Source organism: Engraulis encrasicolus, chromosome 14, assembly GCF_034702125.1.
Source record: "Engraulis encrasicolus isolate BLACKSEA-1 chromosome 14, IST_EnEncr_1.0, whole genome shotgun sequence".
Classification (NCBI taxonomy): Eukaryota; Metazoa; Chordata; class Actinopteri; order Clupeiformes; family Engraulidae; genus Engraulis; species Engraulis encrasicolus.
Window position 1 is genome coordinate 45,383,415 of NC_085870.1, and position 26,745 is coordinate 45,410,159.

Below are 26,745 nucleotides of genomic sequence, written 5' to 3' on the forward strand. Positions count from 1 at the left end.
GTGCGCAGGTTCGAAACATGTTGGCTTTTGTTATTGTACGCACAGCCCAGTATCATTTAAAGCCTTTTTAATGTAACTTCCCGTTTGGACACTGCTTGGAGTGCCTGGGTGATCTTTTCTCTCTTCATTCAACTCTTCCCGGATATCCAAGAGCACCTAAAAACTAAGAACATTCTGATGACTGCTTGAGCTACAAGCCACCTGTATACCTTTCATGAAACAAAGTGCGCTGTGCCCTTTTTCAATGTAGGCCTATAGTAGAGAAGAGTAGAGAGTAGAGTACTTTTATCAATCCGAAGGAAATTAAGGTGTCTGTCAGCTTACATAAATACACAAAGACCTTATACACATAATTGTACATTACAGAGTATAGCACACTCTTGAGTACCACCACACGTTTTCTTTCTCTCTCTCTCTCTCTCTCTCTCTCTCTCTCTCTCTCTCTCTCTCTCTCTCTCTCTCTCTCTCTCTCTCTCTCTCTCTCTCTCTCTCTCTCTCTCTCTCTCTCTCTCTCTCCCACACACACACGCACACTCTCTCCCACACTCTCACCCACCCACACACACAGACAGGTGGGTCCTGCTAGGGTATCATGTTGCATACCCACACATTTACAAAAAGTGAACATAAAAAAACCAAAGTACCGGTAGTACAAATTATTGTCTGTGCTAGAACTCCCACAGTTCAGTAAGAATAAAAATACAAATGCAAAGTAGTTCAAAACAGCTATTCCAGGGGGTGAGACTGGTGAGGTAGCTGAGGTGGGGTACAGTGGGTTATTGTCCTGTGCTAGGCAACCACCATCAATTTGTAAAAGCATTCATAATGACTTGGTAATGTACATTTTTCTGACATGAAAAGGCAGATCTTCTCTTATATTACCAGTTATAGAGGTCATTGGCAACAAAACATGACTGTACTTTGGTCAGGTTAGTAAATATTGTTTTATCACTTAGTAGGCCGACATTTTCATGAGAACATCAAATTTGTGAATGACCTGCATACATTTTGAAAATAAACTATAAAATGGCATGCTTTACCTTTAAAATGTCCAATCTTTGACAGAAATTTTAAAAAGTGATGTGTGATGGAGGAGGTGTTTCCTGCTAATAATACTTATCTACATCAGCACTTCCCTTCATAACTGCATTGAACTCGACTGGCCCCAATTCAGAGCAGGCAGTTCATCGAGACACTCAAGAGGAGGCAGAGGGGTGGCCAGTTGTAGCAGAGAAGTCACAGAGGAGGGCACTGTTAGGAGGTATAGTTACATGAATTACAACTTACCTTTATTTCTTTCCATTTCTTTTCAAGGTGCAAGACAGAGTGCATGTGTGATTAACCTCTAACATCTTTCCCTGTGTCAAATCGGTAGTAGAGAATGTGTTAAATAGATGCATACAGTAGAGAACACACTTGTTCAATAGATTGTTTTACCACATTTTTTTTCTAAATGTATGCCATCCATTCACAAATCTTTTCATAAATATTTTGTAGAATATACTTTGCTGTCTGGTCATTTAAAGTTGCGGACATGGAGAACATCCACCAATTCATATATGAAAAGTGTACATTTCCCAGTTGAATACTTAAGAAACAGTGATGGTGGTGAATGTACAGGAAAAATACAACATTAGTGAATGGGCATAATCAATTCTGGAAATAAACTATTAAAGAAATGATGTACTCTGCCTTGAATGCTTTTATTTAGCTGTGAGGGAGAAGTTGTTTCCATTAATAGCCATACAGTGCTTTTTGTGTGCCATGTACTAGCTTTGAAGCAGAAGATCCAAACCAGGCCAGGGGCAGCACAAGTCCAGCCAGGAAGAGACGCTATGCTGCTCCAGTGCTGCTCTCTCCTGATGGGGCTATTGTGGAGCTCTGTGCCCACCTGGGCGGCACACTCGGGGCAAGGTATGTTAACAGTTTTTTGTTTAACTGCACATTGGAGACTGGTCAAAAACACAATTTCAAACTTCTGTGCTAACCCTGTTACATAGATTTTTGACTTGACTTGACTTAACAAAAAGTTGGTCATTATATTGATTAATAAATGTGTACCTTCGCACCACAGAATTGTTTGGACATTTTTTTTAACTCCATAGAGTATAATGTGGAACATGACATTTGTGACATTTGGAACATGACATTTGGCTAACATATCTTCCGAAAATAAGCCACTAAATATTTCCCAGTTGAGTTGGGCTTTCATTTCCCTTTCACTTGACTGATAAATGTCCTGCTTACTACAGGCACTCTTAATATAGATGAGCAGTGTCCAAGCGAACAGCTGAAAACAATGGTAAGGACTAGTCTGGATTTCTAATATTCTGAATAAATGTTGGAATATAAATTCATGAATCAGTTGTGATGTGTTACAGGCTGGATTCAGCCTGTTTGTGGAGAACTCTACTGGACAGATGAGTCAAAAAGTAGGCCTACTATATATAGACACAGACAAACTGCATAGAGACCACAAAACACACACAAGTGCACTTCAAGACCTTTACAACGGTCTTGGCCAGCCCAGTAAGTTGCTGTCTAAATGTTTCATTCCTCTCTCTTTTTTTAATTTAGTAAAAAATAAAATAGTCGATGTTTATTATTATTTCATTGCATACCTGCTATGCACTAGGCCTACACGTAATAGGCCTACCTTATACGTATGCATTACAATTGATAACTCATTAAAATCTGATCTCATGGTCCATGTGGTGTCACTGGAATGGCAACGACAAATCGCAATGTATTACTGACGACTCTGTAATGTCATAGTGGTGTAATACTATTTGTCTTTTCAATGACTATCACAGCACTCCACTGGTGGAACGTTTTGCATTAGGCCTATATCCATCTACCAAAACAGCTTTTTCATAAACAGACTGACAAAAAACTTAAACCACCTTACCCTTGTCTTTCTTTCTTTCTTTCTTTCTTTCTTTCTTTCTTTCTTTCTTTCTTTCTTTCTTTCTTTCATTCTTTCTGTCTTTCTTTTACCTTGCTCAAACGTACATTAACATGTTTGTAAGTAATACTTTTGTAAGTTAAATTGTCAAAAATAATACTTGACGAACAAGTAACCTGCCTACTAGGAAAACCAATGTAAAGAGAGCCTTGCAGCACATTGGTTTCATTCTAAGCAGCATTTTTAAGAGCATGCTTGAGATTAAAACAGGACGGTGATATTTACTGGGTTTGTGGGTATGTTTGTGCTGAACAACAGAAAACAAGAAGCTGTGACAGATGAACACGATAATTGGGGGAGGCGACGGCTGGGCGAGGGGGGTTGGTGTTGGGGGATAGACAACCTCATGCCAAAGACATTGGTAATTTCTCAAAGTCTAGTGTGCGCCCTTCGAAGTGTATCAGCCTTCGTAATCACGCCCAGTGATTGGATACTCTTTGGTGAACTCTGCGGAGTATCCAATCACTGGGCGTGACTAATTCTAATACACTTCCAAGGCTCATACATTAGACTTTGGGAAATGCCCATTGTATGCAGAGAAAAGTCTGATGCCCTAACCGCTTACCCATGATGACTGCCCTAAAACATATGTACGAACAAATTTGCTTGTTTGTTTTTAGGTGCTCGATTTTTGCTGCGTATCTCTTGTGTGTTAGACTCTCAGAAGCTTAACTGTAGCTGGAACAACACAGACGTTCCTGCCAATGCTGAGTATACCATCACTGGTCGGTAAGTATCTGATAACTGCCCCCATGGATATGCCACCACAGTTAGTTATTATTTAACCCCTTTGTGCAGTACATTGCTATATATATACAGGTATATGGGTGATTATACAATTACAGTGCCCTTTTGGCAAAAGCAACATGTCAATTTTCAGTAGTAAAAAAAATGACCTAGATGTTTCCATAGTGTACACCTTAAGGTTTCCAAACAAACTAATTGCCAAGCTTAATCTTAAACCTTTTGTTAAATATTATTTTGTCAACAGTGTTATGGACAAATACTGTCATTTCAAACATATATAAAAATACTACACAGTTAAAAATAAATAAGTTTGAAAGTGCTTAAGTCCATTAAAAAGAAATTTGTAATCAATCTGTGCATCTGATATGGAAAATTCTTGAGCTTCGTAAGTAGGATTTTATGATTCACTTTGATACAGACTGACACTGTTTTCAATATAAATCCCTGTAACGTCAGATTTTAATTTAGTCACCCTCCTTATACAAGACTTCCCTCTCCAGAGATAATCCCTAGTAGATTTCTCCATCATATAAGAGATCAACAGCAAAAAACACTTTGAAAACAGTCAACTGTGTTACTCACCTCAATTGTGTGTTACAATGTCTGTCAACAGTGCAGGGGAAAAAGTCAGAGAGAAAAACAGAACAGACAAAACCCATCTCCCTAAAACACAAATCATTTTGTTTGTTTGTCTATTGATATGCAGATAAATTGGCAAAAACATACTCCTCCTCAACTGTCATAGCTGAGGCGTAACACCATTGACGGTCATTTCCAGGGTGTTGTACTAACTGAAGACCTCAGAACTTCCACCACAACACCTTAATCCAATCATATCTTGGTACGCTTTATCTGTTTTTCTACTTTTCAATTCTAATTCAGGTTCTTATAAATATGTTGAGAACACAGATGACGGGCAATTTTCCCTCTCTAAGGCCATGAAAAATAATGGATTAAATTATGAAAGAGGTGAACTCAAAACATATCCAAAGAGGTAATGACATTTTATGGCATTGGTCATAGGACTTAGAACCAAACCATTACTGATTTATGGAGGGGGTTCCAGTGTGTGACACGGTTAACACAGTTTTCTCAGATGCACAAAAAATGGCCAATTTAATGCATAATGGAAAGCACAATTGACTTTTTAACAGTTTTGTCATATAGTGATAACTACTGTGAATCAACCTTTGCAATGAGCTTGGACAAAACAAGGTTTTTGACATGCTAATATGAAGACTGAATCTGACATTTGGAAAACGGGACGACATGAAAACGTCCAAAAACCAGTATTAAATATTCATTCTTGCAGAGGAAAATAATGTTACGTCTTGACTTTCTGTATTATATAAAAGATAAATGTGTGCTGATGTCCAATACATCATTGGTTGCAGTTAATAGTTAGTGGAATTGGCAAATAAAGTCCATGGACTTAATAGGGCACTCTAACTGTAGAATCACCCATACCGAGACAGTATGATTATATATATATATATATATATATATATATATATATATATATACAGTATGTATATATGTATATGTATAGATTGATTGATTGATTGTTGATGTTGTATACATATTGTCATTGTGAAACCATCTATCAGTAGGTTTTAATATAGGGCACTTTATAGCTCATAGCAATAACTTTTTGTTTGTTTGTTTTTTGTCATGTATAGTAAGTAGGTGGGCAAAATACTGTACTTACAATTGAAAAATGTAATTATAAGAAATAAGTAAATATGATTTGTGTCCAGGGTATCTTTTGGATAACACAGTAAGATGTGACAACAACTGTATCTAATCACTCAAAAACAGGTTGAGGTAAATTTTCAGAATCATGTTTTTTTTTTCAAAATGAACAAAACAGCGTATTATATGATTTTTATAGATTTTGCAGTAAGAAACAGGGCAGGAGAACAAAAAGCCGTGTCCTGTCGTCCTGGAACTGCACCTTGTATGAGGAGGGGACACTGACAGGATGTGAGGGCGCAGTGGAGTCTACTCCAGAAGAACTCTACGCAACAGTCATACAGGTCAACGTATCCAGCCATGGCCTCTGGTACATCCACACTGAACGCTTTGCCACAGACAACATTGGTGAGTTGGAGATCCACATTGTATCAGTTTTTATTGTCATATCACCACGCTGAAGGACATAAGCTTGAATTAAAAATTATTCAATTGATTTTAATTCATCAATTAAAAAACATGCATTGGACCTATGCATTCTAACACCGTGGAATGAAATGACAGAAACAAATTAAATGACTAAGGGGGAATCCGAATGTCTTTGGATGTATTTAAAAATTGAGACTTTTAAAATATACTCTCAGAACATACTCTCAGTTATACGCAAACAAATAATCAACTGTGTTCAACAAAATACATGCATTTATTTTGTAGAAAAACTGGACCCCCCCAGGAATATCAACTGGTCTTTCACAGAGGGAAACCGTGACTTGCAGGTCCAGTGGGATAGGGCCATGTCCCGGAGCGTTACAAAAATCAAATGCGACGTCTATCAGATCAACATAGATGAGGTAGTGATGGTGATCAGTGCAGAATTGTGAAAACAGATAATTGTGGTAAAATGTCCTTTTCTCTCCCACTAAATACTATAGACATATACAGTACAGTGAGTCCAATATGTATTTGATCCCTTGCTGATTTCGCCGGTTTGCCCACTAATAAAGACATGATCAGTCTATAAATGTATGATAATATGTATTCAAACATGGAGAGACAAAATATCAAAAAGAAATTCCAGAAAATAACTTAAATAATATATTTTAATTTATTTGTATTTAAGTTAGGCAAATAAGTATTTGACCCCTCTAGCTAAAGAAGATAAAGTGCTTTGTGGCAAAGCCCTAGTTGTCTAGCACTGAGGTCAGATGCTTCTTTTAGTTGATGACAATGTTTGTGCATATAGTATAAAATATTTTTGCCCATTTTTCTTCGCAGATTATCTCTAAAACATTAATAGTTTGTGGCTGTAGCTTGGTAAATGGGAGGCTCAGTTCTCTCCATAGAATTACTATAGGGTTAATATTTGGAGACGGTCTAGGCCACTTCACGACTTTAATATGCTTCTTATTGAGCCACTCCTTCGTTGCTTTGACTGTATGTTGTGTATTATTGTCATGTTGGGAGATCCAAAAATGGCCCACCCTTCAGTGTTGTGGTGGAGGGAAGGACGTTTACACTCAGGATTGTACATTACATGTCTCCCTCCATCCATTCATTGATGATGTGAAGTTGTCCTGTGCCTTGGCCAGACAAAGACCCTCAAACCATAATGATACCACTTTCATGCATGATGGTGAGGAGGGTGTTCTTGGGATCATAGACAGCAGTTCCCTTTCTCAAAACACATTGAATTGTGTTAATGCCGGACAGCTTGATTTTGGTTTCATCTGACTACAGCACCTCCTTATCATATCCTAAACCAGTCTGATGTTCGCTGGCAAACCTCAGGTGGGACTGCACAAGTTCCTTCTGAAGTAGAGGTACCATGTGTGCACTACAGGATTTTAATCCTCTGTGGCTTTAAGTGCTACCCATAGTTTTCTCAGTGATTTTGGTCCCAGTAGTTTTGATATCATTGTCTAGTTCATCCCGTACAGGTCTAGGGTGCTTTCTGTCTGTTCTCATGATTATCGAATCCCTACAAAAGGTCAAATCTTGTATAAAACCCTAGACAGGCTGATGGATGGTCATTTTGTATTCCTTACATTTTGGAGGAAATGCATCAACAGTTGGGTCCTTAATACAAAGTCTCTTTCTTGTGGCTTTGTAGCCCATTTAATCTTTGTTCAGGTCTAAAATCTTGTCCCTGATATCCTTTGACCGCTCTTTGGTCTTTCCCATCCTGGTGAGGTTGGAGTGTGATTGATTCACTCATACTATGGACTGATTCTGCTGATTCAATGTGTCTTTTATGCATGTTAGTATGTACAGGTTATCTTTAATTCAGATGACAAGTTGATCGGAAGTGCCCATCTGGTCTGTGGGCCCAGAACTGTTATCAGTTGGCAGGGGATCAAATACTTATTTTGCTCAGTGAAATAGAAATAAATTAATATATATTCTCTCAAGAATATTTCTGGATTTTCTTTTTGATATTCTGTCTCTCCATATTAGAATACATATTATCATAAAATGTATTGACTGATCATGTCTTTGTTAGTTGGCAAACCAACAAAATCAGCAAGGGATCAAATACATATTGGACTCACTGTATATGCATGTACTGTCTGTAGGCTATAATAAGTTAATACATTCAAGACCCTCTTTACACGTGTATGGATACTGTATGGATCTGTTTGGGCTCCCTAAAATTACTATTTTCAAAGAATTGAAAGTGATTGTTGTTTATATGTTAATTAACGGATAAAAAGTATCCTCATAAAAAATATCCTCATATGTATAATCAAGGCCTGTCATGATTATTGACGGTAGGCCTACTTACAGCCAATGCTGTCATGATTATTGCTTTTTTTGGCAGGCAATGTCAGAAGTTAGAGGCGAGTTGAGTTACATTAAGCAAGAAATTGACCGCAACAGAAAATATAAAGTGCAGCTGAGGGCGAGTCGCCATGATGATTGCAGGACGACTACAACAAGGCCTGCTTACTGGAGCGACTGGACGGAACCTATCGGTGAGAACTGAGAGGGGGATACTCTCTAAACATTAAGTATAGAATGTAATTTCCAGACTTAATGCAGCTGTCCATTCTCAAAAGAATATTTACTTCCACCATAATTTGTGTGGATGTTTTACTTGTCATACATGAATAGGGAGACATTCTCCATTATGTATTACCACAAGCCATGGACATCTTTGGCTACAAAACTGAGTGTGAAGAAGTTAATGTTTGGGGGGAAACCCCGAAACATATACATAAAATAATGTCCTCCCAAAGTACATCCACAAGTGGCCATGAGAGTCCAAATGCCAGTGACCACTGGCAACCACTGGTGGTTTTCTGGTAGCTTACAGCTTGACACAGCGCGACTCAGCCTCCACTTTTTGCTTTATGATTGTGCTGTGTTGTACCTATTCGAAAAGTAAAAAGTGGCAGCCAAGTCGCGCTGTATCAAGCTGTAGCCCTACCAAAAAAACGCCAGTGGAAAAGAGCCTTTAAAGGCCCAGGGCACTCTAAGGTGAGATGGCGTCCCCATGTGGTGTGGATGTGTTATGCCTCAGTCTTTTCCACAGCCAGTTTTCTGGTAGGCCTATAGTTTGACACTGCGCGACTCGGCCGCCACTGTTTGCTCTTCGATTGAGCTGTGTCTTGCCCAACCAAAAAGCAATAAGTGGGGGCCGAGTCGCGCTGTGTCAAGCTGTAGGCCTACCAGAAAACTGGCAGTGGAAAAGAGGCATTGGTGTGCAGTCTATACTAAGTGCAAACCTTACACTAGTCTGGCCAGACCCGGTAAATATTAGCAAAAAATCAGTAAGTGCTTAGTAGACTTTCATGGACAAGATAGATTTTTTACAATTTGTAAATCAAATTTGACGTACACAATTTCTCTATATTGTACAGCATTTTACTACAGCACTCTGTCTATTCCCAAAAGCCATGCTTGGTGGCCTTATTGTTGACTTAAAAATCAGTAAATATCCCAGTTAACATAATATTATGAAAAATATTAGATCTGTGGTAAATGGCCAGCAAAGATGCATGATGATTCTTGGGGTGATTCCTAAAATATTGCTGAGTGTTTAGTAATGCATTACTTAGGCCTACATTCTTTTTTCAGCCATCAAAGACTATGTAAGAGAAAAGAGTTCTCTCATCTAGTTTCCCTCTCTTCTTAAGACTTGGTTAGAGTTTTGGTGAGTTTTAGGGTTTTGAGAATGTAAAGGTATGTAAAGGATGTTTTTATGTAGGCCTATAGACGTGGCTGACTCAGAAGTTCAAAGTCACAAACATGGCTGCCGAGTTTCATCATTTTCTGCATTCTGTATATCTGTCATTTATAGATAGACTACAAAACGTCACACATTGTATGGCTTTTTTATTTCTTTGCTTCTTTGTTCGCGTTTCCCACAAGTTGCTTGTATCAAGATCATGGTTTAGAAGAACATGAGAAGACATCACAGAGGATAAAGGTCATCACTGATCATGAGTCATATCATGACAGACTGATATGGGATATCTGAGAAGTCGTGATAATAATCAGAAACACTAATGGTTTTGCATATCAACTAATTGCATCATTATTGGTTGTCTGCACTTAAGGAGTTGTGGGCCGGTGTCTAAAACATGGTTCAAAAAGTAGTTGAGAATGGTGTCACATATTATATTCTACTCACTCATTATTTTCTAATATGTGCTTGTTGAGATTAGCTCTTATTGCGTTAATGTATTGGTCAGTATGCGATCAGTTCATAATTTGCCAGATAAAGTGCATGCAACTGGCCATTTGATATGTTGGTTTAAAAAAAGATGTAGGTTGACTGTAGATGGACAGACCATGTTGACAAATGATATTATTTGATAGATGCGGTCTCAGAAGCCATGCCACTTACCTAACGGATACTGATGCAGTATATCCATTTTCTTTCGTCTACTCAGAGGTGGGACCCGCCGAAGAGCCTGAGCCTAAATACAGTTTAGCGATGATACTGGCCATTGTCCTGGGCTTTCCCATGGTCCTCCTTGTCTTCCTGCTCCTCTCCTGGAAGATGCAGAGGTAAAGTGGTGGCAATGTTGAGAAAGAGAACTGAGAGAAATAGACAATTTTAGAAAATAGAGAATTAGAGAGGAAAATGTATTACTGAGTATTACTGAGAACAGGATGTCCGTTTGATATAAGTGTTCACCCCATCCTTTTCAGACCTGTTTGCAGTTGCACAACACATGATAACATGAGTAGAAGATTGTATCTACACTGGCGGTCACTTCCAGCTGTAGCAAATAGGTCACATCTATTTTTAGTCACACGCCAGTTACTGAGAAGAAATAATTTGAGTGAATGTTGAACTGTTAATAAAACCCTACTTTCATCCCTACAGGGTTCTGTTTCCTCCCATTCCAAGACCCAATAAGCATGTGAAACAACTTCTTGAGAAAGATTTTGTCACTCAGGTAAAGATGTTGTACAAGGGGGGACAAACTGACTTGAGAAAGTAAAAACCTTCCAACTTACCTGTGTACTTAAGTCTGTGTTCTTAACCTGTGCGATTTTAGCAAGAACATCTTCCTGACCAAATAGTTTAGGTCATTCACATTACACTTAATTATCAAACACAAAGTGGCCAAACCTAAAGTGTAATTCTGAAATGAGTAAACACCATCTGATGTTCCTGAAGCAGTCTGGAAGAATGTGACAAATAAACCACCTGTGAGAGAAAAAACTGTATTTTGTCTGTTATACAGTGTGACATATCTGTACGTTAGATGATCATGCATTGGTCTGACTGCTCTGTAGACTTTTTCAGCCATTTCACCACCTTTAATTCCTTCTCTCTATTATAAACCTTTGTACATACTGCATTTGCAGTTTATGTTTGTATGCTCCTGTGATTTTCACTTTAGCTAATTTATGAAGTTGAAATATACAATTGGTGATACTGTGCTAAATACTGTAAAACTGCACTTTCACAGCCAACAGCTGATCAGCACGCTGAGGAGGTCCAGTTTGACCTTGTGAGTGAGGTGGAAATGTGCAGTCAGTGAGACATCATGATGTGTATCTTGCCATGGCTATCTGATGCGCAAGAGGAAAGCCAGAGGAACATACAGTAGAACAGCCCTCACAAATTATATTTGTGGTAACATTGCACAATTGCACACGCACATTGGGTTTTTGAACCTGAAAAGATTAGCAGTAGAGATTATTTTAGAATAGAGTAGAATAGTTAGAATAGAAAGCTTCTATTGGCATTATACAAGTGCAATGATATAAAGCTTCACCATAAAGTGCATGCACATATAAGCATGGAAACATGTGTATAATAGAACGTAATATAAAACTACTGTCTACTATACGTAAACTAAACATAAATAGCTTGTAAATCCCAGGAGGATCACAGGCACATACAGTAGCAGTAACAGGCTAGAGAATTATCACTATCAGCATCAAGTGATGGAGGTGACATTGACATTTTACTTTATCCCCAAAGAAAGATTGCATTTGCTTGAGCGATAACTGATGAACCGCTACATCATATATCTGGTCTAGTTCCTTAGAACTTTGAGTGATAATGTGTGAACTGTGTGTGTGAATCATATTCTGTAGAACTTGGAGGGAAGTGCTTGCATATCATATCAGACTCTGAGGTGTGGAATCACTTATCAGCATACTGTATATGACATTTCATGCAAGAATCCCCAGGGGCAGCCACATGGTCTTGATATGTCTATATGTCATGTACAGTATGTATTTATATACTTATGTGTTTATATCTACTGTATGTATATTTAATTCTTTTGAAAAATAAAGCAATAAATCGATTATTCTGAGTCACACTTTTTAAAGATATATTTGGGGCATTTACAGGAAAGTGTAACAGAGAGGCAGGAAATGATTTGGGCGAGAGAAATAGGGAAGGATTGTGAAATGATCACGGTCTTCACATTATGTATGGCACCTTAGCTCACTGAGCCACAGCACCCCCATCAGTCACAATTGGTTTGAGCCAAGAAGCTGAAAAAGGAGGTGGCAATGGCTGACTGGAGTGCTGTGCAGACAAGAGGCCCATCTCATTATCTAGCTTCTGTACTCGGGTGGTTGACGTTTACACTTAACACACTTAAACGTAACACACTTAAAGGAGGAAACATATTCCAATTCCTGAACAAATGGGTGGAAAAATGGGAAAAAAATAGAAAAAATGGGAATGTCAGTGGTCCGTGGAATTTTGCCTAATTTTTGCCATTTTTGGGGAAATGTGTCATTTCTGTAAGATACAATAAAATGATTAATATTCTGCACAAACATACCCCCAATGCTCTTTCTGCTATTGTTCCTTTAAACCCACAAAATTGAGTACACCCCAGATTAAAATCCGGTAGAGAAGGGGCTGTGTTGTCTCGAATCGTCTCGAAATGAAAAGGGATTAAAAGGGAGGTCATCAGTGTACATTTCAACCTTTCTTTGCATTGAACTTTTACATTTTGAGTGTGCACCTGGCTTAAATAGATTGGTGTGAGATTTGAATGCAATCCTATGGAGAATATCATGATCTGCTTCAGTAGTCACAGTGCATGTTGACATGCATGTTTCTTTTAGGTGTATTTCAGATGTTGACAGCATCCATGCATCCTCAAACCATGTCAGTCCCACTACCATGCTTGGATATTGAGAGGATACACTTGTTTACCACCATACATGCTTGACACCATCTATTCTAAAGTAAATTTGTTAATCTTAACCTTAACCTTTTTTCCTTCCATAAGAGCAGTCACACCACGGGACACCATAAATGAACCTAAGCATTGTGTGACTGAAACGTTGCACTATGTAGACATATTAAGAGGTTAATAGTCACCTTAAACTTCCACACCACTCTCCAATAACTGAGGTATAACTGGTTAGGAGCCTGCTTTAAGACCCTTGTAGTTGGCCTTGCAGCTGCCAGTCCACAAACCTGACTTACATGTCACCCCGCAGGGCGCAATTTGTGTTACGAAATTGAACTTGTAGTTAATATTACTGTATTGACTGTTTTTCACATTCATATATATGGTTAATATTTATGTAATCATGCCAAATGCTTTACAAATGATTAAAAAAAGTTGTTGGTTTATTTTATAGCTGTATATATTCCATGTTGTATTAATGTTACAGTCACACCACAGGACATTTGACATATAAACCTTTTCATAAATCTGAACAAAAATGTTTCTTCTCATCTAAGACTAATATGAAACATGATGTACCACATCCTCTATCATTTACATTTGTTTTCAAGAGGAAAAATATCAATTTTGTAGGTTTTTAACTAATGTTACGTTAAAACAGGGCGTCATGTCAACCACCCACTCGCCTTGTGCTTGTGGCCTCGTCGTGCTTTACAGACGCCCTGCCTCCGTGGAGAAAAAAATAGTCCTAAAGTTTACTTGCTGTCAACAACTTTTGGGGGACTTTTCCCCATTCAAGATCCTGTTTGCAAATAAGGAAATGATCTTTGAATTGTGCTTTTGCAAAATATGGAATACAAATTCTATTGTCAATGACGTCTTGCCTGGCATCACGAGGCCACAAGCATAAGGCGAGGACGAGACAGGAGGTTCGATAATGAGATGGATTCAAGGGGAAGCCTTAATGGCTGGGGTGGGCCATTGATTTTGCCCAAAGGCCACATTGAGTTTTCATTACAATATTGGGCTAAAGATCACAGGCAATTTGTGTCAGTGATAACTGATAACAATTTATGCCAGCAACTTTCTGACTTATATTCCTGCTCATTGTAATGAAATGTATTTATGGGAATACAATAGGCTATGGATAATCTCAAAGCCCCAAGACCCATGTAAGAATTTGAAGAATGTTGGGTGACAGCATCATATTGGATTTAAAAGTTGTCTTTCTTTTGAAATCTTTCCAGGCCAGAACAAATGGCTCAGCGGGCTGCATGTGTCTCTTGGGCCTGAGTTTGACCCATATGGAGGAGGAGTGTGTTGTGGTGAAAAACCAGGCAATATGTCAGGAGCAAGGAGGTATCATTGGTCAGGAGTGATTGACACTATTCTACTTGGTTAATGTTATGTTAGTGCAGAGAGACAACACGGCCACACAAGATATACAATGTACAGGGATTAAAGTTTAAAAAAATCCTGAGCCTGAACTTTTTGGTGCGTCCACGCGACCCTATTCGATACACGGTGAAACGAGAATTTCATTGCTTTTTAAGCTTAGTATTTACACTTATGTTTGTCTTATTTATCTTATTCTGATGTGGGTGCCATGTCAGGGTCAAAATGACTTTTGCAACTCGAATAGGGCCTACCAAGGAGACCAAAAGGGTGTAGCGATAATCATTATTACATAATTACATACTTATTATGCATAATATTGTAGTTACATAGGCCATTTCATCACAAAAGCATGAGAAAAGTATGTGTAGCAGAATATGACCAACAAAGATTGAAATACCATGACATGTTAGATACATAACAGAGGTAAAAGCATAATCTTTGGTTACTTAGGCCTAAGTGTTTAATCCTGCCTTTAAAAAAAAGAAAATGCAAATGCCTGGACATGGCTGAATAATAGTGCAAAATACCTTTAGTTTTAACGAATTGCAAATCAACTTAATTAATGAATGTCATTTTGGTGGCTACTATGGACTAGATGTTCTCTCTGTCTGTAGATAGATGGGTTCTAGGTTTCTCAGCTGCACAGTCAGTCTGAACAGAGCCTTGGATAGAGCTAGCTCTAGGTCAGAATTTGTAGTGCCAGCCCTGTAAATATTTTGGCTACTCTCCTATTGGGCTATTCTCAGAAAAAAGACTGCCTTGCTTCATCATCAAGCTCAAGTTGTTCTGTCCATCACCATATAGCAGTATTATTTTTAGCCTCCAATCAATGACTAGAATTCCACTGAAAACTAAAGCCCATTAACAGATTGTTAAAAGCCATCAACAAGCCATTAGGCCTATGTGACATATTATTTAACGATCTCACAATCAATCATCATGAAAACGGCAACTTGAGATGAATGTAGACTAAAAACGTGCCAATGACAGGAATTATACACCCAACAACCAAACCTGTATTACCGGTATACTACAGCTAGTGGGATGAAACTTGCTGCTGTCTGCATGCAGACTGCCATCTTGAGTTGCTAGGCGCTATTTGAGTCACTTTTAAGTTGAACACAGCGCCAATGTCAATACTTTTGCATTGATTTTTCCATCGGAGATAATATCAGTCAATATGTAGGTGGTGTATAAGTAACCCGACTCTTCTCAGCTAAAACATTAGCATAAAAGTTCGGTAGTTAGCGCGCTAACAAAACTCAGCACGAGTGTGGCATCTGCAACATGCTGAAGTGAAACTAAGCTTTTTCGTTAAATTCTAACTATTAACAAATTATTCTCTTACTGTTGGTGTTCTCCAGTGGTGGACAGTAACGAAGTAAATGTAATTCGTTACTGTACTTAAGTAACATTTTCATACTTTCATACTTTACTCAAGTATTTTTATTTGGTAAGACTTTATACTTTTACTTCACTACATTTCAAAGCAAAACGTATTACTTTCACTTCGTTACATTTACAGAAACACTCGTTCCTTACTCGTTCCTTTTTTTATTTAAGTCGATGCACGGCAGGAGAATTAATTAATTTTGAATGCTTGGTCAAATGAACGCTGGTGTGAAGAAAGTGAAACTGAATCCGATTGGCAGACTCAGAGATTCGCCATTGTGATTGGTTGTAATGTGTCACGTGACAACAAGCTCTACTGTACAGAATTAGTTTTAGAAAACAAGCAGAGACAAATCACTGATGTGTGCATTGCGACTTGCAAGACGAAGTGAAATAAGAAGAAACGCTACTTACTAGTGACATGCGGAAGCACTGCAAAACCATAAAGCAGGCGACAATAACGTCGTTAGAGTATTAATCTGTATGTCGTATTCGTTGTCTGAGGGGGAGAGGTTTAGCTCGCATGCTGCACTCGCCTGCCACTAAGACGAAATTTGTTAGATATAGGCTTCGCGTTTGAACTGAATAATCAGCGAATTGTTACTAATGTACTGCTTATTTGACTTTCTGTGCTATATGTGTGTTGTGGCTTACAACAGTCACATAATTGCCGTTTTTGTAGCGTGTTGGTTTCTTGAGTCAAGTAGGCCTACACAGGATGCCTAAACATGCTGCTCATTCCAAACCATCCAGGCGCACAACTCCGGGATAGCCTTCTTTCCCCTCAGTACATTACAGTATTTTCTGAAGTAGTTAGGGTAAACAACAGTAACAAAGTAAGACTTTAGCTAAATATAGGCACAGTGATGTGCGCAGGCACAAAATGCCTTTTCATGATCAGACAGATAAATGTTCCAATGAAGTTGTATCAAGTAGGCTATTGCATCTAGCGAATACAGACCATTACAAGTGTATGAAGATGTTCCTATCTTTAAAGGTAGCTTAGAATCGCAAGAAGTCTGTTTGTCCATACATAGGCCTAAGCCAACTTTAACATAACCAAACACATAATAATAATAATAATAATAATAATAATAATGAGGAGAAGACGAAGAAGAAGACGTCTACCAAAACCATAATAATTATTATAACAAAAATTATACATAAAGTAGCCTACTTTATAGGCTACTCTAACTCCTTGCTGTCACAAATAAGTAGGCCTACTGGACTGTAGGCCTATGGCTGGGGGGTATTGTAGTAGTTGTTCTAATAGGCATATAATCAATTTCAGCCTAATCATTTTTAATATTAATGGCCCTTTCATTTGTCCTTTTGCATGTTAGGGTCAGTATTAAATGTTTAGAGAGGTAACAATGAACTTCTGATGCTATAACATCCATAGACTTAGGCCTACTCCACAGTGTTTCTGAGGCCTGTTATGGCCTAGTTCGAACATGTTGGTATAGCCTATGTAAGTCAGAGGATATTTGATTAGATATGACCAAACTAGGCCTACAACACATTAAAATTGCACCTAAGGCTTAATTTTTAAGTTTTTACTTTTTACTTTTAATACTTAAGTATTTTTGACGGCACATACTTTTGTACTTCTACTCAAGTAAAAAAGCGAGGTGAATACTTTTACTTTTACTTGAGTCGTTTTTGATGCAAGGTAACTGTACTTTTACTCAAGTACATAACTGGTGTACTTCGTCCACCACTGGTGCTCTCACAAGTAGTTGTAGACTGAAGCACATCTTCCTACAATCTCTTCCAACAACCCCAGAAAGTAATCTGGTGATTGATTCATGAATCACGCTATCCAGCCATTATTTTGAATGGAACTACCGGTAGCATAATGCACAGGCAGTGGTTGTCATTAGGAGATGAGACACAGATAAACGGTCCGCTCGACCGCTCCACACTCCGGGAGATGCTGTGACAGCTCTGTGTTAAGTTCTAAGTTGGGTTCAGAAATTATGAAAAGACACAGAGGGATCGAACGTCTGTGGAAAAACAGAACCTTGTGTGTTGTGGAGAGCTAATTATTAGCATTGAGCAGAGAAGCTCTATCAACACTGTATGCTTATCGACATTCTGTAGGCTATGTCCAAACACACAATGTCCAGTTACATTTATGTTTTTGACGACAGCGGCATCACCAATCCATAGCATGCAGTTAAGTAATCTTAACCACTTAATCCTCAGTAGAATTCTATAGAATTTTAGCATGTTTGCACTGCGCCGACTCCAGGAGTTACTATTCCTCCTCACTTTGTCCTAAACTAACATGCTTGGTCTTTTTAGAAAGCTGAGACTCTGTGCAATGTCACTAAATAGTCAGAATAGCTATCTTATTTACTGTCAAAATAACACATAGACGTAAACTTTTTTTTTTCTTCCACGCACAAAAAAACATATGTAAACAAATGTGAATGTAATCCACTGTTACAGTTATTATCCCTTGGAAACACAACTGAACACTTGCACCAGGTCTTAGGAAGCAATGTGTAAAATTTGGCTTTGTCAGCATGAAGGACACTCTTTCTGCAATGTTTTATGTAGAGAGATGTCCAGGCGTTTTGCTCAGTTCCATTTAGAATCTTCAAGAATAACGCCCACACACGCACGTAGTTTTGTTTACATTTAGACCGGAAATGCTGAAAATGCTAAAGTTGCAAGTTGACACGACCGTAATGAAATGTCTGGTCGCTGGTCTGTAAATTGATTTCAATTCTGACAACCATCGAGTGTTCATGACAAATAAATGCACACACAAAAGTGTGGTATATGACATATATCTTTATTAGGATGGCTCCGCATCAAAAAGTTTGCTCGTATAAAAGCGTTTGACAAGCTAACCGGATGTCGGATTGAAAAGTGAATGGGCAACAATAAGAGTTGCTGGATTGAAATAGCATAGCATCGACATGTTGAAATGCTTTTGGAAATTGCCGACATATGTGCTGAATCTTTTCCATGTTCACCACAGTCGAGTGTTCCTTATTCCTGAAAGAGGCGCAGCCAGACCAAATTATAGTGTAGCATTCATTGGGTGGCTCATAAATCAAGACGTATTGGTCGTATTTACATACTGGTTAGCATTATGCAACCGGAAATATCTTAGGGACTCATTGCCGGTCGTGAATCTGCCGACAATAAGCAATCAAAACAACAATACGGGATTTGCTACAGATAAACTCCGCAACGCGCTGGCTTTGCCCACGGCGTTTGCTTTGTATGAGGCGTTGTATATACTTGTAAAATGTTTTTTGAATAAAATAGTGTTTATATTTTATTTCTTTGGACTCTTGTGAACATTTTGAGACCCAACAAACAGCGTGAACTCATTGATAAGGGTACACACAATGGCGATGTTGATGAAGCTCAACAAGGGAAAAGGGATATGCCGGAGGTATTTTGACCAGCATCAGACAGGATAATTTAGATAATATAGAAAATACTATATATTGATTCTGTGGATGATTTATTTGTGCAGTTTCGTGAAAAATCAAGCTTTTAAATGAGGTGTAAATATGACAGTTATTTAATTCGAAAACAATATGGTTTTATTTAGCATGATTAAGAGGGAGATGAGTGTGATAGAATCTCAACCCGCCCGCGGGTTTTGACAGTTAACTGGTTAACACATATTTCTGCTCATAGAGCAGTAAACGGTGCAAGGTGCCTTGCCATGTAGAGCGAGTTGTTGACACTGCTCTGACCTCGGCATGAGAGCGGCGAGTCGGTGACTGCTAGTAGACCGCCGGCTCTGTGCGGTGGACGGTGGTCCGACTCGAGCGAGATACTGAAGTAGAACGTTTTCCTAAGACCTGCCCCCTTCTTCCTCTGATTGGTTAACAATGTTAGTTTTAGTGCGCTCCTTTGCTACCATTGGCTGACAAACGCAGGAGGGATTTCGGTTGTCTTCTTATTTATTTATTTACCGTCAATTTATTTTCGAGTATTTAAAAAACAAATTAACCCACGGGCAATCGCTAAAAGCCGGAAATCCGGTATATGCCGGAGAACTTTAATCCCTGAGTTTATGTCATTTATCTTAACTGATTATGGAGCATCCATTTCAAGTACACGCAGGTGCGTAACTGATACAACCTATGTAGATTTCCTATCTGACCCCTATACGTCATTACGACACTATCAAGTGTATGCCTTTAAACCAATCACACAACATCCCCCCTTTGTAAGAAATATCTACAGATATTATTTAAACCAAGATAAGTATCTGATAACTTAAAATTCAGAACTCTCTTATTTTAAAGTACCACATTGTTTAAACTGTTTTAACTTCAGAATACTGCTTTCTAAAATCACACATTACCTGTTTTAACTCAAACCATTTTAAACTATGCATTCAACAGTTACTGCATTTAAACTTCATTCAAGAGGAACATAAAACACAACAATAAAGCTCTCCATTTTGCTTTATAAATCCAGTCTCTTTGGTTTGACTATCTCTCTGCCACTCCTGGTTATGGTGACAGTCTCTGAGTTCAGAGGTGGCTGTGGCGGTACAGGCGGGGCCTGTTGGGGAGGTGAGTGCGCTTGAGCAGGACCCTCAGGTGCACCCTGCTGGCTGGCCGTGACCTCTAGAGGCAAGAGGTGCTTTCTGTTCCTGCGCATTACTCCCTGTGGTCCTTCCACCAGATATGATCTGGGGGCTGCATGGGGTGACAGAACAGTCCCTTCTGCTTTCACATCCGCCATCCACACCTCAGTGCCTGGTGTGAGTGGGCTCAGGTCACGTGCGCGGTGTCTTTTGTTGTACACTGCTACATCCTTCTGTCTCCTCTCCCTTTCTGTAGCAGCCAACTTCTCTCGATCAGGAAGCTCTGGAAGCAGCGTAGAAGGAAGCTGGGGGACAGTGGTCCTGAGCCTGCGTCCCATCAGCAGTTGTGCTGGGCTGTAGCCGTTGGCCAGTGGTGTTGCTCTGTAAGCGAGTAGTGACAGGTAAGGGTCTTTTGCTTTTTTGAGCAGGTTTTTCACCGTCTGGACGTGGCGCTCGGCTTCACCATTACTTTGGGGAAATTTTGGGCTACTAGTGATGTGTTTGAAACTGTAGTCCACTGCAAACTGAGCAAAGTGGCCTGACGAAAATTGGGGCCCGTTGTCAGAGACAAGGACCTCAGGGATGCCATGCCTCGAAAACATTGATTTGAGGTGCACAACTACATCCTCGGATCGTGTGGGTGTCAGTCTAGCAATCTCAACATAGCGTGAGTAATAGTCAACGACTAACAGGTAATTGGTAGAGTCCAGTGTAAACATGTCAGCGCCTAGCTTTTGCCAGGGTCGGTCTGGCAGCTCAGACCTCATGAGTGGCTGTGCAGGATTGTTTCGCCTTTTGATGCAGGGTCGGCAGTGTAGAACGAGTTCATTCAGCTGCGCACTCAATCCTGGCCACCAAACAGTCTCTCGGGCTCGCTCTCTGCACTTAACAATGCCCTGATGGCCCTCGTGCACTTTCTCCAGGACAGTGTCTCGCATTGCAGAGGGGATCACCAGTCTGGTGCCTCGGAGTAGGAGACCGTTCTCCACAGTGAGCATTGCTCTGTCTTTCCAGTACTGTTTGAGGACTGCATTCAGTGCGCTACTCTCTGGCCATCCACTTTGGCACATGGCCATTACTTGTGAACAGGTGCTATCTGCTTTCAGCTGCTCTCTAAGTTCAGCAAGGTAAGTGTCACTGGCAGGTAAGTTACACATGATGCTATTCACATAAATGTTTGTGTCCTCCATTAGGCTACTGGCTGTGCGGCTGGCTCTGGTGCTGTTGTGTACTGGTGCACGTGAAAGTGTGTCGGCTGTAAGGAGTGTCTTACCAGGTACATGGTGGATCGTGTAGGAGTATGTCATAAGTCTCATACGGAACCTTTGGATCCGCGGCGGCAGTTCAGACAGCGCTTGGTTCCTCAGCAGACTGACCAAGGGTTTGTGGTCTGTCTCGAGCTGGAAATGCTGTCCGATGAGAAAGGCTCTGAATCTCTCACATCCCCACGTCAAGCCTAACGCTTCTTTTTCCACTTGTGCATAACGTTGTTCAGTCTCTGTTAGTGATCTAGAGGCGTATGCAACTGGCCTCCATTCATCCTCTTCCCTTTGCAGAAGGACCGCTCCCAGCCCATATGAAGACGCATCAGCCGACAGCTTGAGCTCTTTGTTTGGGTCATAAAGTGCGAGAACAGGCGGTGAGGTCAGCTGCTGCTTCAGGAAGTCGAAAGCAGTTTGCTGAGCGTGTCCCCACACCCACTCGTTCTTCTTGGAGAGCAGATCTCTCAACGGCTTGTCTCGTTCTGCTAGGTGAGGAATGAATTTCCCAAGTTGCGTGACCATTCCCAGGAAGCTTCGCAGTTCACTGACATTGGACGGCTCTCTCATGTCCTGCACAGCACTGATTTTCTCTGGGTCGGCTCTCACTCCGTTGGCTGATATCACGTGGCCTAGGAAGTTCACCTCTGATCTGTTCAGCTCACACTTGTCCAGATTCAGTGTGAGCCCTGCTTTGCGGAGTCGTCCCAGCACGTTGTGGAGTCTTTCGTCGTGCTCCGCCTGTGACATGCCCCAGATGAGCACATCATCGATGTGGGAGGCCCTCCAGCACGAGCGACATCCGCTGCTGGAAATGTTCCGGTGCTGATGTGATGCCAAATGGGAGTCTGTTGTAGTAAAAACGCCCAAATGGTGTAATGAATGTGGTGAGCTTGGCGGATTCTTCTGACAGCGGCACCTGCCAGAAGCCCATGTTGGCGTCTAGCTTGCTGAAGATGCGCGCTCCAGCTAACATGCCTAGCGTGTGTTCGACTGAGGGCAGAATGAATTTCTCCCTACACACTGCTTCGTTCAGCTTTGTGAAGTCTGCACAAATTCTCACTTTGTCATTCTTTTTAGGCACAGGCACCATAGCAGCACACCAGTCCGTTGGTTCTTCCACCCTGGAAATCACACCCATTTGCTCCATGCGTGCGAGCTCATCTTTGACTTTGCCTAACAGCGGGATTGGCACACGCCTGGGTGTTGACAGTGAGTATGGTGTAGCATCCGGCTTCAATTTGATGGTGTGTGGTTGTTGCACCCTACCAAGTCCACTGCACAATGAGGGGTAAGTCTCTTTTAGTGTCTGTGTGTCAATGGTATCGAGTCTAGCCACAAGACCTAACTTTGTAATGGCAGGTCGGCCTAGCAGAGGAGTGTGCAGGCCGCGTACCACATACAAGTCCTCCTGGCATGTGTGCTCACCCTTTTTCAGTGTCTCTTTGGTCACTCCAGCGACAGAGAGGCAGCCGCCCCCCGGGCCGAAGAGTGGTTTGTCTGTTTGGGCCAGTGCGCGTTCGCCGTCGGGGCCCATGATCGCTGTGTAGGTCTGATGCGGGATGACTGACACGTCTGCCCCTGTATCAATCTTGAACCTAACTTTTTGGTTGCGGATCTCTAAATCCACTGACCATGGGTTTGTCCCGGCCTCGACTGAGCCCAGAAAGAGGCCATTAGGCTCTTCATCTGCAAAGCCTACCGCATTCACAGACGTTGCTTTCCTACAGACTTTTTGGAAGTGGCCCTTCTTGGAGCATGTGTGACACACTACATTTTTGGCTGGACACTGTCCCTTGGTGTGCTGGGTTTCCACACTTGTGACAGGTAGGTTTATCTGAATGCATTTTTGGCCCAGATCCACTTTTCTTTTGCTGCATGTTCGGCTTAAACTTTCCTTGCATGTATTTATTTTTAAACATCACTGCATCCACTTCAATGGTGCTTTTTGCAGGCTGAGCATCTGCTCTTAAATCACACTGCTGCTTTTTGATTGCTTCAGATTGTCTTGCCATTGTAACAGCTTTAGTCAGTGTTAATTCTTTGTCCAATTGCATCTTTTCAGATAGGGCCATGTCTCTGTCCAACGACCAGTCTATCACGAATTAATTCATCGTTCAGTAGACCATAGTCACAGTTTTGGGCGAGGGCATACAGTGCGGTGATAAATGAATCAACACTTTCCGTTCCTGACTGCACTCTCCTGTTAAATTTCGCCCTCTCATAAATGACATTTTTCTTGGGGACAAAGTATTTGTCTAAGGCTTTCTTTACAGGGTCATACTGTTGTCTTTGCTCTTCGGTCAACACTAATCCGCGGAGAATGTCATCGGCTTCGTCGCCCATACAGTAGATGAGAGTGTTTACCTGATTAGCATCAGACGAGAGATTGAGATTGCTAGCCAGTCGGAAACGTTCAAACCTCCGTATCCACTTCTCCCACTCCAGTGGTTTTGAGAACGTGAATGCTTCAGGTGGTTGGATGTTGAAGGCTGCCGGTGTAACGTTGGGTTGCCGTGGTGGTACGACTGGTCGCGTTGCTCCCTCGCCGCTTTGTGCCGGCCGCACATTGCCTTCTGCAGGGGCTGCGACTGTCCGTGAACTGCTTTGTTCGCCAGTGCTCATTTTGGCGCCCGAACTTTAGCTAACTTTCCGAACACAATTTCTTTCTACTCACTCACTTTTCCCGAAAATAAAAACACTCTGTTATATTCTGCCTCTAACAAACTCAAACGGACTACAGAATATACCGTTCTAGCCCAACGGGGCTGTAGTTTTATTAACACATAACTGGAGCAACATTAATGCGTGACTTCTCTGGCTCCGTCTCAGGTGTAACACACAAAAGCGTCCGTGCGGACAACAGTTCCCATTGATACATCCTTTCTCTTTTTTTTTTTCTTTTCTTCTTCTTCTTGTTTCACTGGAAACTCTACCTGTAAACCATGTACTCATTACACATTCTGACAAGGTAGGGGGTCTAGTGTTACTGAAAATCTTGTCCATAAGGTATAACCATAACTCATAACTGTTGCTGAAAATCCAACCTGTAAAGTATAAATCATAACTGTTCATATTAATCACATTCTAGGCAAGACAAACTTAAAAAGTTGTAGATATCATTCAAATTACAAGATACAGTTGCCGTCCATTCTAATGTTCTTCATCAAGGTTCAAAAATCAAGGTTATAGATAATCATCCTCAACTCATTACCGGTTCTGTACACATAAACATGTTTGTTTCACTCACAACACATACAATGTAATTTTCTTTTCTCTCTTTTTTTTTTTTTTCCTCTCTTCTTCCCTTTTCTCCCCCCCAAAGGCCATAGGTGGTTCACCACTAGTGACTCACAAAGTCGTTGAATCTTTGTGGTCTCACCACTGTGCGACCACATCTAGTGGTCACAGGTAGGTCACTCTGACCAGCCCTGTCTTGGTCAGACGGAGGGGTGTGTGTGTCTGGGGCAGCTGGTGGTGGTAGATCAGTGTCCATGTCCATAGGCTCACTGAAAGCCTGGGTGTCTGCACGTCGGAGGTGTTTGCGGTTCCTCCTAAGAACACCACCAGACTGCAGCTGGATGTCGTATGATCTCGCATCCACGATCCTCTCGTCTCCAGACTCTGTGAGGCTCGAACGGTTGTACTCGCACATAGACACCTGGTTTCAGTGTGTCGAGATCTCTGGCTGATCGGTTGTAGTAGTTGCACTGGCGTTCTTGCATCTTTTTCAGGCTCTGCCCCACTCGTTGCACTTTCGGTTGCAGAAGGCTTGCTTTCGTGGGCAGTAGTGTTCTGGTGCGGCGGCTGAGAAGTCTTTGAGCTGGACTGCTGTCTAGGCCTTGAGAAGGCGTGTTGCGGTGATCCAGCATCGCGAGGTAGGGATCTTGTCCAGCCATTTTCGCTTTGAGCAACAGTCTCTTGGCTGTTTTGACCGCCGATTCAGCTTTGCCATTGCTTTGAGGGTGTCCAGGCGAAGAGGTCTTGTGCAGGAATTCCCATTTTTCACTGAATCTTTTGAATTCTTGCGACGAGTATTGCGGTGCATTATCTGAAAAGACAACATCAGGGATGCCTTGTCTAGCGAAATGGGCTTTCAATTTCTTTATCACTGTCGTAGATTTTGTGTCTGACAGGTAGTCGATTTCCCAGAAGTTAGAGTGATAATCTACTGTGATTAGATAGTCCTTGTTGTCAAACATAAACAGATCAGTACCCACTTTAGCCCATGGGCGGTTTGGGAGTTCGTGTGATATCAGTGTTTCTTTCTGCTGCTTGTAATCCACTTCCCTGCAGATGTCACACTTGCTTACGTATGTTTTGATTCGGTCACTAAACCCTGGCCAGTATATGCACTCCCTGGCCCTCCGTAGGCATCCTTCTACGCCTAGATGAGAGGAGTGTAAACGGCAAGTAATGTCTTTCCTCATTACCTCAGGGATGACGACACGTTCGCCTCTGAACACTATTCCATCTTGATGACTCAGTTCATCTTGGCAAGAGAAGTATGGCCTAATCTCACTAGCCGTCTTTGCCTTGTCATTTGGCCAGCCTTTCTGTATGGTTTCAATGAGAGTCTGCAGTGTTTTGTCATCTTTTGTGGCAGAACGAATTGAACTAAGGCTGTCTGCCGATATGGGTGCGTGCTGTGCCATATTTATAGTCTCTATTTCAGCTTCCACGGAGCCATGTGATGAACATTCTGGGAGGTAAGCTCGGCTCAAGGTGTCTGCCAACACCATATATCTACCTGGTAAGTACACTACGTCCACATCATACTTCTGAATGCGCATCATCATACGCTGCAGTCGTTTGGGAGCACTTAGTAAAGGCTTCCTCACAATGTTCTCTAAGGGTTTGTGATCACTCTGTACAGTTACTTTACGCCCATAAGTGTACTGGTGGAACTTCTCCAGACTAAAAATCATAGCCAAGAATTCTTTCTCTATTTGGGCGTAGCCCCTTTCTGTCTGTGTGAGTGCTCTGCTTGCGAAAGCAACAGGCTTACCCGCTTGGACCAGTGCTGCTCCTAGGCCTGTGTCTGAGGCATCACACTGCACCGTCAGCTCCTCTTCTGGACTGTAGTATTTCAGCACT

The 26,745-nt window shown here is 41.0% G+C and overlaps 1 protein-coding gene across 1 annotated transcript; it reads left to right on the forward strand.

Moving 5' to 3' along the window:
• Positions 1 to 521: 521 nt before the first annotated feature.
• Positions 522 to 12,184, forward strand: LOC134462725 (interleukin-5 receptor subunit alpha-like). Its single transcript, XM_063215904.1, has 11 exons — positions 522 to 1,261; positions 1,774 to 1,914; positions 2,253 to 2,302; positions 2,382 to 2,529; positions 3,586 to 3,694; positions 5,604 to 5,812; positions 6,119 to 6,255; positions 8,223 to 8,376; positions 10,300 to 10,417; positions 10,740 to 10,812; positions 11,332 to 12,184. The coding sequence occupies exons 2-11, from the start codon at positions 1,836 to 1,838 to the stop codon at positions 11,401 to 11,403; spliced, it is 1,149 nt and encodes a 382-aa protein (XP_063071974.1). The 5' UTR covers positions 522 to 1,261; positions 1,774 to 1,835; the 3' UTR covers positions 11,404 to 12,184.
• The last annotated feature ends 14,561 nt before the right edge of the window (positions 12,185 to 26,745 follow it).